Below are 16,746 nucleotides of genomic sequence, written 5' to 3' on the forward strand. Positions count from 1 at the left end.
GGTGGGAATAAAAGATGAGGTGAGCATGGAAGTCAGAATTAAAGATGACTGGAGTGGTCCAAGCGGTCTAATAGGTGACTAACAGGAATTCTAAAAAGAGAGAACTGAGAAAATGAGGGGGAGAATGATGAAATAAATGATACTAGAAAAGTTCTGAGAATAAAAGAACTCAAGAGTCTGCTAAGTACGCAGCACAATGAAAAGAAAAAGACCCTCAGCAGGGAACGTCTTGAAATCAGTATGCAGGATAAAGAAAAGACCCTACAAACTAAGAAAACGAACAGAAACTAGTCACAAACAAAGGCCCTGGAGCCAAAATGGACAACAGCAATAAAATTTTAAGTATCAATCATATGTAAGTGAAAAAAACCCAGTATTTTCAGAAATGCAAAATTTTAAAATACACCCTTCCATAGTTAGCCACTGCATCATAGGCTCCACCAAAAGAAAGAAAGAAACCAAGAAAAGGAATTAAAATTAAAAAACAGAAAAAAAGGTGACGGGAATTCCCTGGGTTTTGAGGGAAGGAATATCCAAGAAGCCAACTGCGTGGCAAGCCTAGAAGGCAACCACTCCTGATCAGAACAGGAATGTTGGAGGGCTCTAAAGGCATGATGCCTAACACATCAATATATGAACAAGTAAAGAAACTAATAAAATAATCTTACTACTTTGCTCATACTAAAAGGAATTTTACAGTTGTTTTTCAGAGAACGTTTGAGGGATAATTGGTTATAGATATTTAGAAAACTAACCAAAGTAAAACAAGACAATTATTAAATCTAAGGGCATAAAGGAAATATAATCACAGTTCACTGCACAGTTCAGCTAGAGAACAATATTTACATTGTCATAATAATCTAAACACTCGATGTGACTTAACCAAAACGTATGATATGATATGATTATATAGGGAGGATTATGCAGGGAAAAGGAAGATGTATATGTGCGCATGTATGTGTGGTTTAAAGAGATAATTTTTTATATTCTACAGCATAAGTTTATAAATAATATCTAAAATTATATGAGCAAAGACTAACAGTAGAGGAGTTCTTTTTCCAGTAATGGTAGAACAACCCTTCTGTTTAGAAATTCACTAGAAAAGTATACACACAAAATTTTTAAGTCTACCTGACAACATTAGAGAGCTACCAACACAGTTAAGAATTATGGGGCCAAAGTCTGGAACAAAATGCCATTTTCTCTAGAAGCATTTGCCAATTCTAAAAGAACCAGTTGAGAGGTTGGGAAGATGAGATGAGCTTTTGGCAGAATCAAGAAGCTAGAGGGATAAAAAACTAGAACTCTATCAAAGAGGTTAGAAGATAAACTGGTAAACATCAGGCTTCAGGATAAGAGCCTTAATCTGAATCATCTCAATCCTTGAATGAATTAAGGTGATATGGGATTGTTAGTGCCCTTACTTTAGCTACCAGCCAGAAGCTGACGTAAATCCTCTATGAAGGAAAAAAAATGTCATCTAGAAACCAAAATGATCTAATTTTTCACAATGTCCAGAACTTTATTTAGAAAGGAAGCAAACAAAAAATGGGCTAAAGACCTTAACAGACACCTCAACCAAAGAAGATACATAGATGTCAAATAAGCATATAAAAAGATGTTCCAGGACATATGGCATCAGGTAAACCCAAATTAAAATGAGATACTATTAGGGGTGCCTGGGTGGCTCAGTTGGTTGAGCATCCGACTTTGGCTCAGGTCATGATCTCACAGTTCATGAGTTTAAGCCCTCTGTCGGGCTCTGTGTTGACACCTTGGAGCCTGGAACTTGCTTCAGATTCTGTGTCTCCCTCTCTCTCTGCCCCTCCCCTGTTTGTGCTCTGTGTCTGTCTCTCTCAAAAATAAATAAACATTAAAAAAGTTAAAAAATAAATAAATAAAATGAGATACTATTATACTCTTATTAGAATGTCCAAAATCCAAAACATAGACAACAGCAAATACTGCCAAGGATATGGAACAACAGGAACTCTCATTCATTGCTGGTGGGAGTGCAAAATGGTACAACCACTGTGGAATACAGTTTGGCAGTTTCTTACAAAACTAAACATATTACTATCATATGATCTAGTAATCATACTCCTGGATACTTACTCAAAGGAGCTGAAAACTTAGGTCCACACAAAAGCTTGCACATGAATGTTTATAGAAGCTTTGTTCACAACTACAAAAATTTGGAAGTAATGAAAATGCCATTCAGTAGGCGAATGAATAAACAAACTGTGGTACATCTAGACAGTGGAATATTACCCAGCATTAAGAAGAAATAAGCTACCAAGCCATGAAAAGACATGGAGGAAACTTCAACGCATTTTACTAAATGAAAGAAGCCTATCTTTTAAAAAAATTTTTTTGATGTTTATTTATTTTTGAGAGAGAGAGACAGAGACAGAGACAGAGACAGAGGATGAGCAGGGGAGGGGCATACAGAGAGGGAGACACAGAATCTGAAGCAGGCTCCAGGCTCTGAACTGTCAGCACAGTCTGACATGCGGCTTGAACTCATGGACTGTGAGATCATGACCTGAGCTGAAGCCAGACACTCAACTGACTGAGCCACCCAGGTACCCCAAGAAGCCAATCTTAAAAAGCTTCATACTGTATGATTCCATTTATATGACCTTCTGGAAAAGGCAAAACTATGGAGACAATAAAAAGTTCACTGGTTGCCAGGGCGGAAGCGAATGGGAGGGATGAATAAGAAGGAGCACAGAAGGTTTTGAAGGCAGTAAGAATACTCTGTGTAATAATAATGGGTATTATGTCATTGTACATCTGTCCAAACTTATAGAATATACAACACCAGAGTGAACCCCAATGTAAACTATGTACTTTGAGTAATGATAACTTGTCACTGTAGATCCTTGGTAGCAAATGTACCACTCCAGTGAGTGATGTTGATAATACGGGAGGCTGTGCATATATGGGGAAATCTCTATACCTTTCTCTCAATTTTGTTGTGAATCTAAAATTATTCTAAAAAAATTAAACTATTGGAAAAAAAGCAGGACTGGACAACAACATGACTGAAAACCAAGAGAAAAAATGGTCACAGGCCCAGAGGGGATTCAGATAATGGAGTTATCATATACCATTAAAAAAAAAAATGTTTTTAATAGTACAAGTACCAGAAGGAAACAAGAGAATGGGGTAGAAAAAATAATTGAGAAGGTAAGGAGTAAAAACTTCCTAAATCAATGAAACATATCAATCCATACGTCTAAGATCAGTGAACCTCAAGAAAGACAAACACAAAGAAGAACACACCTAGCACATCACAGTCAAATTGCTATAAACCAATACAAAGAGAAAATCTTAAAAGTGGTCAGAGACAAAATTACCTCCAAAAGAGCAACAAGAAGACTTAAAACTGACTTATCAGTAGAAACAATGGAAACCTGAATACAATGTGCTACAATGAATTCAATTCATTCACTCATTAGACAAATATTTATTGAGTATCTACTATATGCTAGACACTGTTCTAGGTACTTTGGGATGCATCAGTGAATAAAACAAAGAATGTTACTTCTATTGTGTAAAATTATATAACAAACATTTTTCTTTTTGGTGGGGGGGGGGGGGAGAGAGAGAGAATGAATGAATGGATGAATAAATGAATAAATAAATATAAGCAGGCTCCATGCCCAGCATGGAGCTGGGTGCAGGGCTCAATCACGCAACCCTGGGACCCATGCATGACCTGAGATAAAAATTGAGAGTTGAGTGTTCAACTGACTGAGCCACCTAGGTGCCTCTATAACAAACATTAAAAAAAAAAATTTTTTTTTAACGTTTATTTATTTTTGGGACAGAGAGAGACAGAGCATGAACGGGGGAGGGGCAGAGAGAGAGGGAGACACAGAATCCGAAGCAGGCTCCAGGCTCTGAGCCATCAGCCCAGAGCCCGACGCGGGGCTCAAACTCACGGACCGCGAGATCGTGACCTGAGGCGAAGTCGGAGGCTTAACTGACTGAGCCACCCAGGTGCCCCTATAACAAACATGTTTAAGAGGAGAAATAATAAACATTTTTAAGAGGAGAAATTGTATACGGCATGTTTGACAGTCTATTTAGGAAATACAGTTCATTTTTTGCTGTTAGAATTGTTACTTAAAATTTTGACTTAATAGATATGACTGGTACTTTTTCAGTGATGGATGAGATTCTTTATAATCAAGTAGTCTGTTTATTGCACAACTAGACAAAATCTCTCAGTCTGGCTTTTGGGTAATGAAAAGTCATGCAATTTCAGAGCTGATGTTTCTAGATGACCCTAGAGGTCATCTAGTCCACACTCATCTTTAGACATGAAAAGAGCAAGGCACAATATATTTGGCTTTTCAAGGTCACACAAGTAGGGAGACCCACCAATGACTCTTGGTCAAATGTTCTTTGTTGTTGTTTATTTGTTGTTTGGTTTGTGGGGTTATTTTGGGAGGGGGATTTACTTTGTATCAATGTTAACATGTACATAATTTTAAAGCTTATTTTAGGGGTGCCTGGGTGGCTCAGTCAGTTAAGTGCCTGACTCTTGGTTTCAGCGCAGGTCGTGATCTTAAGATTCGTGAGTTCAAGCCCTTTATCGTGCTCTGTGCTGACAGCATGGAGCCTGCTTGGGATTCTCTTCCTCTCTCTCTCTGCACCTCCCTGACTTTCCCTCCCTCTCTCTCTCTCAAAATGTATAAATAAACTTTAAAGGTAATTTTATAACACTTAAAAAACAGTAGTCCCATTGCTCTTCCTCTGACCACCTCCAAGTCCCAGTCTCCAGAGAGAAGCATGTTTACCTTCTAATATGAAGATTATCATTCTGTTATTTGATAGAATGTTCTCTTATTTGTTGTGTGACAGCTTGCTTTTCAGTGCACGCATCTGAAGCGTCTGAGAGGGGCCCTTTTCCACTTTTAGCCGTTTCGCAGTGCATGCCTTTCATTTAAGTGCACAGGTGGAATAACTGGCCGGTCACTGGTCATCCTGTTGCTATTCATTAGACAGGACTGTTAACTAATGAAATTGATTTTCATGTGCGATTTATGGAATAAGTTTCACTTCTCTAGAGTTGGAGCTGAATACTGGTTACAGGGGATTAGTGGTTCCATAAATGTATATTTTCAGAACAAAGTCTGAATTTTACACCGTACAAGTTTTTTCCTTAGCTTTAAAGAAAAAAAAAAAGGTTAAAACCAAAACTTTTCTAAGGTCTTGAACATTTTATTTTTCTTTAATTAAAAAAAAATGTTTTTATTTATTTTTTGAGAGACAGAGACAGAGCACGAGCAGGGGAGGGGCAGAGAGAGAGGGAGACACAGAATCTGAAGCAGGCTCCAAGTTCTGAGCTGTCAGCACAGAGCCCGACGCGGGGCTCAAACTCTCACTGTGAGATCATGCCCTGAACTGAATGAAGTCGGACGCCCAACCAACTGAGCCACCCAGGAGCCCCTAAAGTCTTGAACATTTTAAATGAAGGGAATAAAAATATCTTACAGTTACTAAAATTTTATGATTATAAGTACATTTACATATAGTTCCTGAAGAAACTATATAAGCATATCATTTTCATCTTGGTGGGATATCAATATACCATTAATTTGCCTTTGGCATTTGAAGCAGTGCTTATTTTAGCTATCTCAGCACTTGCTTTGTAATGTGGAAATGCTTGTGATGGAAAGCACTGAACATAAGACTACTAAATAATTTATTTTGACAATTATTATTGGTGGGTTGGAAGACGGCAGCAAAGCAGGAGGACCCTATGCTTGCCTCATCCCATGAATACAACTAGGTAACTATCAAATCATCCTAAATAACCTGGAAATTGACTTGAAGACAGGCAGAACAAACTCTACGATAAAGGTAGAGAAGAAACCACATTGAAGAAGGTAGGAAATGTGGAGATGTGGTTTAGGAGAGAAATGGATTGTGGCTGCTGCAGTGGGGAGGGAGCCATTCTCTTGGAGAAGGGCAAGAGACAGACTAACACAAAGGGGAGCACACAGGGAAAATGAATCCCCATAGCAATTGGCTTGGAAAGCAAGAAGGGCTGAATTTTGTGACTTCTGGCAATCATCAGGGCTTAAAGCCTGATGATTAGGTTTGAAGGTCAGTGGGCTTGGCTGAGATAGAGCCCAGAGGGCACTGAACTGCTCTTGGAGAGACAGCAGGCAAACAACCCATGGACACCCAGCATGGAAACAGTGATCTGAAGAGCACCAGGGGCACACAGTAGGAAAAGACAGCATTCACAGAGAGACCCCCTCCAGGAACAAAGGAACTGGCTGGCACCATTTTCCTTCCCCATCCCTCAGCATACAGGGCTACCAGTGGGAACCAGTGCAGCACTGACACTTGCTATCTCACTTGCTTACATCAAGCCTCCCCCGTCCACACTCTGGTGTCACCCCCCTGCCTGTCATGCTTGTCTCAGTCCCAGTGTGGTGGGCCCCCTCCCCTAGAAGAACAACCCAAATCCCTGCTCACGCATCTTCCAACTTGAGATATTTGCCAAGACTTGGTTCCAGCACTGGTGGTGACAGGTCTCATTCCACAAACAGACCAGAGCACACCTAGCTAAAACATGCTACATTCAGGCCAGGGACCAAACACTGCCCACAACAGGCAAAGAGAGCCTGGGCAGACAACTGGCCCAAAGGATAAAGTGGCCAGGACTAAACATTGGGGCACACACAGCACACATTAGAGACACTCCCACGAGCACCAGGCCCTGGGGAAATGGGGACACCACATGACAGGGCACTAGAGAACCTCTTATTAAGGCCATTACCCTCAAGAACAAGAGATATAGTTGACTTTCCTAAAACACAAGAACTGGCACAGAGACTTAGACAAAAATGAGAAGACAGAGAAATTTATTCCAAATGGAAGAACAAGACAAGGTGATATCCAGAGATCTAAGTGAAACAGATATAAGTAACATACCTTATACTGATATACTGATATACTCTATCAGTATTTAAAGCAATGATCATAAGAATACTCACTGTACTTGAGAAAAGACTGGAAGACATGAGTGAGACCCTTAATGCAGACATAAGGAATAGTGTACCAGAGATAAAGGGTGTAATAAACAAAATGAGAAACATACTTGATGGAATGAACAGTAGGATGGAAGAAGCAAAGAAAAGAATAAGTGACCTAGAAGACAGAGAGAAAAGAATTATGCAGAACAAGAACAGACTTAGGGAACTCAGTGACTCCATCATACATAGTAATATTGATAGTATAGAAGTCCTACAAGAAGAAGAAAGAGGAAAGGGGGCAGAAAATTTATTTGAAGAAATAATAGCTGAAAACTTACCTAATCTGGGGAAGGAAACAGATATCCAGATCCAGGAGGCACAGGGAACTCCCATCAAAATTAACAAAAGCAGATCCACACCAAGACACACTGTAATTAAACTGGCAAAACACAGTTTAAAAGCAACAAGAAAAGAAGACAGTAACTTACAAGGGAAAACCCATAAGGCTAGCAGGAGATTCAAGACAAACTTTTCAAACCAGAAAGGAGTGGCATGATATATTCAAAGTGCTGAATGGGAAAAATCTGCAGCCAAGAATACTGTCAAACAAGGCTATAATTCAGAATAAAAGTAGAGATAAAGAGTTTCCCAGACAAACAAACTACAGGAGTCCAGGACCACTAAACCAGCCCTACCAGAAATATTAAAGGGGACTCTCTGAGTGGAAAGGAGAGACCAAAGTAACAGTATAAAGGCAGGAAACATAAAAGAAGTAAAAATGAGTATTTCTTTTTTTGTTGTTTAACGTTTAATTTTTTGGAGAGAGACAGAGTGAGTGAGTGGGGGAGGAGGAAAGGAGGGGGACAGTCTGAGAGCAGAGAGCTGATTGCGGGGTTCAAACTCACAAACTGTGGGATTGTGATCTGAGCTGAAGTCAGACACTTATTAACCTACTGAGCCACCCAGGCACCCCCAAAATGAATATTTCTGTAAAAAAAATTCATGTAATGCACAAAATAAAAGGATGTAAAATATAACAATATATACTTAAAATGTGGGGAGGAGTAAGAATGGTTTCAAACTTACATGACCATCAACTTAATATAGATTGCTATATGCAGAAGATGTTATATACAAACCTAATGGAACCATACATCTAAAACCACTAATAAATACACAAAGAATAAAGAGAAAAAAATCCAAATGTGTCATTAAAGAAAATTGGCAAAACATGAAAGAGAAAAAGACAAAGGATCAAAGCAAATCTTCAGAAACAACCACAAAAAACAACAACAAAATGACAATGAATACATATCCATCAATAATTATTTTCAATGTAAATTGGGTAAACATTCCAATAAAAAACATAGGATGACAGGGACGCCTGGGTGGTTTAGTAGGTTGAGCATCCAACTTTGGCTCAGGTCATGATCTCACAGTTCGTGGGTTCAAGCCCCGTGTCGGGCTATGTGCTGACAGCTCAGAGCCTGGAGCCTGCTTCGGATTCTGTGTCTCCCTCTCTGCCCCTCCCCTGCTCATGCTCTGTCTGTCTCTGTCTCTCAACAATAAATAAATGTTAAAAAAAAAAATTAAAGAAAAACATAGGGTGACAGAATGGATTAAAAAAATAAAACAAGACCCATCTATATGCTGCCTACAAGAGACACATATTAGATCTAAAGAAACCTACAGATTGAAAGGGTATGGAGAAATACCTATCATGCAGATGGATGTCAAAAGAAAGCTGGAGTAGCAATACATATTATCAGACAAAACAGACTTTAGAACAAAGACTGTAACAAGAGACAAAGGACACTATATAATAATAAAAGGGACAATCTAACAAGAAGATATAACAATGGTAAATATTTATGTACCCTCCATAGAAACACCTTAATACATAAAACAGTTAATAACAAACATAAAAGAACTAATAGATAATAATGCAACAAGAGAAGATGACTTTAACACCCCATGTACATCAACAGACATGTCATCTAAACAGAAGATCATCAACGACAAAAAAAAACACAAACAAAAAAAATCCTTATAAAATCAACAAGAAAACAATGGCTTTGAATGACGCACTTGCACAGATGGATTTAACAGACATATTCAGTACATTACATCCTAAAACAGCAGAATACACATTCTGTTTTCAAATACACGTGGAACATTCTCCAGAAGAGAATGTTAGACCTTAAAATAAGCCTCAACAAATTGAGGAAGATTGAAGTCATACTGTGCATCTTTTCTGACCACAACATTATGAAACTAGAAGTCAGCCACAAGAAAAATCTGTAAAGATGACAAATACAAGGAGGTTAAAGAACATGCTACTAAGAAATGAATGGGTCAACCAGGAAATAAAAGATGAAATTAAAAAGTACATGGAAACAAATGAAAATGAAAACACATTGGTCAAAACCTTTGGGATGCAGCAAAAGTGGTCATAAGAGGGAAGTTTATAGCAATATAAGTCTACCTCAAGAAGCAAGAAAAATTTCAAATAAACAACCTAACCACACACCTCAAGGAGCTAGAAAAAGAACAAAAAAAGCCTAAAGCCAGCAGAAGGAAGGAAGGAAATAATAAAGATTAGAACAGAAATAAATGATACAGAAATTAAAAAAAAAAAAAATAGAACAGATCAAGCCAGACTTAGGGGCACCTGGGTGGCTCAATTAAGTGATCGACTCTTGGTTTTGGCTCAAGTGATCTCAGGATTTGTGGGATCAAGCCCAGCACTGGGCTGTGTGCTGACAGTGTGGAGCCTGCTTGGGATTCTCCCTCTCTCTGCCTGCCCCCCCGCCAAATAAATAAATAAACTTAAAAAAAAAAAAAAACGCCAAAAACCTTTAGCCATACTTATCAAGAAAAAAGGAGAAAGGCCCCAAATAAAATCACAAATGAGAGGGGGGAAATAACAGTCAACGCCACAGAAATACAATTATAAGAGAATATTATGAAAACTATATGCCAACAAGTTTGACAACCTAAAGAAATAGATAAATTCCTAGAAGCATATAATCTACCAAAACTATAACAGGAAGAAATAGAAAATTTGAACAAACTAACAACAAACAAAAAAGCTGAATCAGTAATCAAAAAACTCCTGACAAACAAACAAACATCCAGGATCAGATGGCTTCACAGGAGAATTTTACCAAACATTTAAGGAAGAGTTAATACCTATTCTCAAACTATTCCAAAAAATAGAAAAGGAAGGAAAACCCCAACTCATTCTATGAGGCCATTAATTCTCTCATACCAAAACCAGATAAAGACATCACTAAAATAGAGAACTACAGGCTAATATTCCTGGTAAACATAGATGCAAAAATCCTCAACTACCAAACCAAGTCCAATAAAACATTAAAAAAAAATTATTCACCAAAATCAAGTGGGATTTATTCTTGGGTTGCAAGCATGGTTTGACATTCACAAATCAATAAATGTGATACATCATATCAATAAGAGAAAACATATTCTCCATATGATCATTTTGAAAAATGTAGAAAAAGCATTTGACAAAATACAACATCCATCCAAGATAAAAACCTTCAAAAAGTAGGTTTAGAGGGAACATACCTCACCATAATAAAGGTCATATATGAAAGACCCCCAGCTACCATCATCCTCAATGGGAAAAACCGAGAGCTTTTCATCTAAGGTCAGGAACAAGACAGGAATGTCCACTCTTACCACTTTTATTCAATACTGTACTGGAAATCCTAGCTGCAGCAATTAGACAACAAAAAGAAATAAAAGGCATCCAAACTGGTAAGAAAGAAGTACAATTTCCTTTTTTTTTTTAAGTTTATATTATTTATTTTTTAGAGAGAGAGAGCGAGAGAGAACACACAAGCAGAGGAGGGGCAGAGAGAGAGAGGGAGAGAGAAAATCCCAAGAAGGCTGCACGCTGCCAGCACAGAGCCCAACGTGTGGTTCAAACTCACATATCATGAGATTATGACCTGAGCCAAAATCAAGAGTCAGATGCTCAGTTGACTGAGCCACCCGGGCACTCCTAAGTACAACTTTCACTATTTGCAGATGACATGATACTATATATAGAAAACCCCAAAGACTCCACCAAAAGACTGTGAGAACTTTCAGTAAACTCACAGGATACAAAACCAATACAGCATTTATAAACACCAATAATGAAGCAGCAGAAAGAGAAATTAAGAAAACAATCTCAAAAATAATAAGATGCCTAGGAATAAACCTAACCAAAGAGGTGATAGATCTGTACTCTGAAAACTATAAAAAAACAAAACAAAACAAAACAAACCAACCTGATGACAGAAATTTACAACAACACAAAGAAAAGGGAAAACATCCCATGCTCATTGATTGGAGGAACAAATATTGTTAAAATTTCTGTACTACTCAAAGCAATATACACATTTAATGCAATTCCTATCAAAATACCAATAGCATTTTTCACAGAACTAGAACAATTCTAAACTTCGTATGGAACCACAAAAGACCCTGAATAGCCAAAGCAATCTCGAAAAAGCAAAGCAAAGCTGGAAGCATCATAATTCTGGAGTTTAAGTTATATTACAAAGCTGTTGCAATCAAAACAGTAGGAAACTGGCACAAAAAATAGCACAGAGAGCAATGGAAGAGAACAGAAAACCCAGAAATAAACCCTCAACCATATGGTCAATTAAATCTTTGACAAAGTAGGAAAGAATATACAATTGGAAAAAGACAGTCCGTTCAAACAATGATATTGAGAAAACTGGAAAGCAACATACAAAGTTTTTTTTTACTTTCTTACACCATACACAAAAATAAACTCAAAATGAATTAAAGACCTAAAACCGTAAGTCCTGAAACCATAAAAATCCTCGAAGAGAACATAGGCAATAACTGCTTTGTCATCGGCTGAAGCAACTTTTTTCTAGATATGTCTCGTGAGGCAAAGAAAACAAAAGCAAAAATAAACTATTGAGACTTCATTGAAATAAAAACTTCTGTACAGTGAAGGAAACAATCAACAAAACTAAAAGGCAACCTGCAGAATGGGAGAAGATATTTGCAAATGACATATCTGATAGAGGGTTAGTATTCAAAATCTATAAAGAATTTATCAAACTCAACACCTCCCAAATGAATAATCTAATGAAAAAATGGGCAGAAGACATTAACAGACATTTCTCCAAAGACATACAGATGACCAGTCTGTTTGGTGGGAATGCAAACTGGTGCAGCCACTCTGGAAAACAGTACGGAGGTTCCTCAAAAAGTTAAAAACAGAACTACTGTATAATCCAGTAATCGTACTACTCAGTATTTACCCAAAGAATACAAAAACACTAATACAAGGGGAGACAGAAACCCCTATGTTTAGAACAGCATTATTTACAATAGCCAAGATACAGAAGCAGCCCAAATGTCCATCAAATGATGAACTGATAAAAAAAAAATGTGGTATATTATACCATGGAATATTACTTCATCCATAAAAAAGAATGAAATCTTGCCATTTGCAATGATATAGATAGAGCTAAGAAGTATAATGCTAAGTGAAATAAGCCCATCAGAGAAAGACAGATATCATATGATTTCACTCATATGTGGCATTTAAGAAACAAGATAAACAAATGAAAGGAAAAAAAAAGAAAGAAAGAAGCAAATCAGGAAACAGACTGTTAACAATGGAGAACAAACTGATGATTACCAGAGGGAAGGGGGTGAGGGATGGGTTTTATAGGTGAGGGGGCGTAAGGAGTGCACTTGTCATGATGAGCACTGAGTGATGTATGGAATTGTTGAATCACTATAGTGTACACCTGAAACTAATATAACCCTGTATATTAGTTAACTAACTGGAATTAAAATGAAAACTTAAAAAGACTCAATTATTGTTAACATTAATCCTACTGAATAATTCATGTTTTCCCCAGGGGAAACACCAAATAGTGAAGTAAATGTTTTCATTCATCTGGTATGTATAAATCTAAAATCCAGTAATTGAAAATGTCATAACTATAGATATATTTTTAAATGAAATTTTCTCCATTTAAAATTACTTACATATTAGGTCATTTGCATCATGGATTATGAGACTAGGTGCTTACATGAGACAGGAAGCTGGCTGTGGACTGGGATGACGGTACATTAGAATGGGAACGGGTGGCTGAGGATGGCTGTAGAAGGCGTGGCTTCACAGAAGTATTTGAGGTGTATCCAGGGCCCTGAAGTTCCTAGAAAACAATATAGATGTGAGCAAAATAATTGTCCACCTACACCTACAATTGTGAAATCAAAACGTATTTCACAAACATAATTTCAATTTTACATGTTGAACATCTATAAAGCAAGATGATTCTGAGTCACTCTTTGAGGACTAAGCATATGCTAAGAAGATGCCTTCACACTGCTGATTTTGAAAGAGGCATTTGAGATGTGAAAACACCTCGGATGGTACGCTACTTAGCTGGTTTCTAACTTTTGCCAAAGACTCTACGCTAGTTGGGGCATACTACTGAGAAAGGTCCTCTACAACTATCGCGTGCTCCAGCCCGCAAAAGTATCCATTATGGACACTTTAACGTATGTCTGCAACTTGGAAAGCAGACATAAATTTCAGTGGAAAATGCACTGTTTTTAAAGGACACATGTTTTGGTGATGCAGATTAAATCATTTTTGCTATTCTCCAAACAGGCTGAGCACACTCACACTTTGGACCTCTGCACTTGCTTGACCCCCTTCTGTGTGGAAAATTCTTCCTTCAGGTATCCCCATGGCATACCTGAAGAAGGTGTTTGCCTCTCTTATAAACTTAACAGAGAGTACAGTGTTTCAATTTGTTACTATAGGAAGAGGACAGGTATAGATGTAATGATGTTTATGCAGATTTTAGAACTGCTAGTATCAGATAATGTTGAAGTACACTTGACTGTGTCCAAGGTACATGAAGTAAATATAAAAGTATACCAAAGAATGGCATTAATTTCACTTGAACTATTTCTGATGGAAAAAAGGCCTTACTTTTACATCCAAAGTGTGTTGAAGTTTTAGGCGCACAGATTCTTGTTCCTGACGTTGTATGATATCTTGACATTCTGCAAACTGCAAAGATGCCTACAATCAAACAACCACATGTGGTTTGTCTTCCATTCTCTACACAATTTTGTTTTGTTAACCTATATATACAGAGTTGCCATCTCTTCAAGGGAACCCCCCCACACTAACTTGCATTTATCTACTTATCAGTTTTGTTCGTTAAACTTAGAACTGGAGGCCATGACTTTATCCTCTGTATCCCTGGTATCTATGTAGCATTTAGTAAGAACGAACTAAGGATGGAATAAGCAAATCGCTTTAGTAATGTAAAAAAATGACCACAACTGGAATTCATTAAATCAACATATCATGTTTTAAGATCAAAGCTGGCATAGGTGGGTTCACAGGTCATTTTACCTAACCATAAAGGCTCTGGATTTCTTAATAATCAGGACTAGTTTGGGTATATTTTTGCCTTCCAGAGTTCTCACAAGTAAGATTTATGCCTTTATGATACATTGCAATAACAAATACAATGTCACTAACCCTTCTCATTCTTGGTGTTTTTTGTTTTTTTTTTTGAGACAGAGAGAGAGAGAGAGAGAGAGAGAGATAGAGAGAGAGAGAAGCAGGGCTAATGTTTTTGTTTTTTTTTTACCTGAAGTGGGGCTCGTGCTCACCTGAATGGGGCTTGAGCTCACCCATTGCAAGACTTGAACTCACAAACCATGAGATCATGCCCCGAGCTGATGCTTAACCAACTGAGCCACCTAGGTGTCCCCTGAGTTGTGTTTTCTACCAGCATTTTCTGGACTCCAATGAATGCCAGACATTAGCATTATGTTAGCATTTTACTGATATTAACAGACTGTATTCTACCTAGTGTTCAAGTCATTTTGTGGCAGTAAGTTAGATTGAAGACATATTTATTTATTCAGTCCAGTGAGGACCCCAGGTGTATCTTGCATCTTGTATCTTACTGCTCCTGTGACTGAGTTAGCCTCAAAAAGAATTTTGTAAAAAGTACACGGTATAACTGCGCTTTAAAGCTTAGAAGAGCCTTCTCTACTCTATAGGCTATGGTTTTTCCTTGTGCTAGGTGACTGGGATCTAGTAGAGATTTGGTTCCTATCAGCATGGAGCTTTTATTCAGAACATGTCTCCTCAGTTAATAGCTATTTAGTTGATGATTACTTTACACACTTAGTAACTACCTTATCAAGAGCAACTTCCATATTAGCAACTTTTTCTTTCAAACGGCGCTCCTGCGATCTCAGGACTTCCAGTTCTCCAGCCATCTTGTTTTTTTCTGTTGCAACAGTACTCAATTCCTGGCTTAATTTATTCTTCTCTTCTTTTAAAAAATGCTTTTCCTATAATTATAGAGGAAAAAAAATATCAGAAATAATATGCTGATGTAGATGCTCAGATGTGAGGGAAATATAAAACTAATATAAAGATCTGAACTATAGTTCAATTCATATGTCACTTAATTGTTCTGAGTTGGAGCTGGGAGCTATTAGAATCATGTCACCATGTACTCTCTTATTTTTATAAGAGAGCAGAGGAGTGGCAGAGAGAGAGGGAGACACAGAATCCAAAGTTTAAATATAGTGAACAAACAGAGGGTTGCTGGAGGGGTGGTGGGAGGGGGGATGGGCTAAATGGGTAAGGGGCATTAAGGAATCTGCTCCTGAAATCATTGTTGCATTACATGTTAACTAACTTGGATGTAAATTAAAAAATAAATAAATAATTTAAAAAAACAAACAAAGAAATGCAGAATCCCTTGCTCCTCCATTCCTGGACTTACTGAATCAAAACATGCATTAAAAATATTTTTAATTAAAAAAAATAATAAAAAAGATAAAAAGTTTCATTTTGGGTCTGGGAAGAGCAAATGCCTGACCCACGCTCACTTTCTACATACGCTTCATACCTCTTCACCCCCACTACAGCCAGTGCTCACAAACCCTGCTTTTACAAATGTTGATTTGTTCCAAAGTGATTGAACTATCAGAGAACATTTGAGCACAACATAAGTTTCACACTTACTATGCACAGTTGCACTTATAAGAAATACTAAGTCAACACAAAACTGCACCCGGCTAAACAGAGCTGTGTGGGAATACACAAAAAGCACACATGCACGCTCCTCAAACACCAATCTGCTACTACCTCAGTTTATCTTGTGTTCTGAGTCACATTCGTGCACACTGGTGTCACAAAAAACCTCCCTTCTACCCCCTCATAGTAACTCACAAGCTGCAGCCCTTTGATGCACACTTCTACAAGCAGACTTCAGGTCTTTTTCAAGATAAAGGACCATATTTATTGTAGTATTTATGTATTTCTTAGCCATTTAACACATGTAAAACTGCACCACCACTTTTCATTAGGTCCCTACTTTTCGTGTGTTATTGATGAAATTTGTTAGTGAGGTACTCCTAATCCCATTGTTCTCATAACCCCCGTGGCCTTTTCTGCACAATTTTGTAGACACACGTGTCACATTATAGCAGAACTGCCCATGCTTTGTTAATAGTCGTTCCCTGTCTCTACCAGGAATGTCCTTTTGTCCATTTTCTGCATTTAAAATACTAGCTCCTTCAAGGTCCTACTCAGAGGCACCTGAGTGGCTCAGTCAGTTAAGTGTCTGACTTCAGCTCAGGTGTGATCTCACACAGTCCGCGAGTTTGAGCCCTGTGTTGGACTCTGTGC

At 37.8% G+C, this 16,746-nt stretch overlaps 1 protein-coding gene across 13 annotated transcripts in view; it reads right to left on the bottom strand.

The window, feature by feature from the left end:
* CCDC158 (coiled-coil domain containing 158) overlaps nt 1–16,746 on the bottom strand; it is a 103,442-nt gene that overhangs the window by 36,504 nt on the left and 50,192 nt on the right. For 12 of the 13 annotated variants that reach the window (XM_049630678.1, XM_049630684.1, XM_049630680.1 and 9 more), the window contains 3 exons: nt 15,240–15,398; nt 14,011–14,103; nt 13,097–13,222 (listed from right to left, as the gene is read on the bottom strand). In XM_049630678.1, the coding sequence (XP_049486635.1) occupies nt 13,097–13,222; nt 14,011–14,103; nt 15,240–15,398 (378 nt within the window). The remainder of the gene's footprint in view (nt 1–13,096; nt 13,223–14,010; nt 14,104–15,239; nt 15,399–16,746) is intronic. The other variant, XM_049630682.1, reaches the window with a different exon arrangement.

The sequence above is a fragment of the Panthera uncia genome, chromosome B1 (genome assembly GCF_023721935.1).
Source record: "Panthera uncia isolate 11264 chromosome B1, Puncia_PCG_1.0, whole genome shotgun sequence".
Taxonomy (NCBI): Eukaryota; Metazoa; Chordata; class Mammalia; order Carnivora; family Felidae; genus Panthera; species Panthera uncia.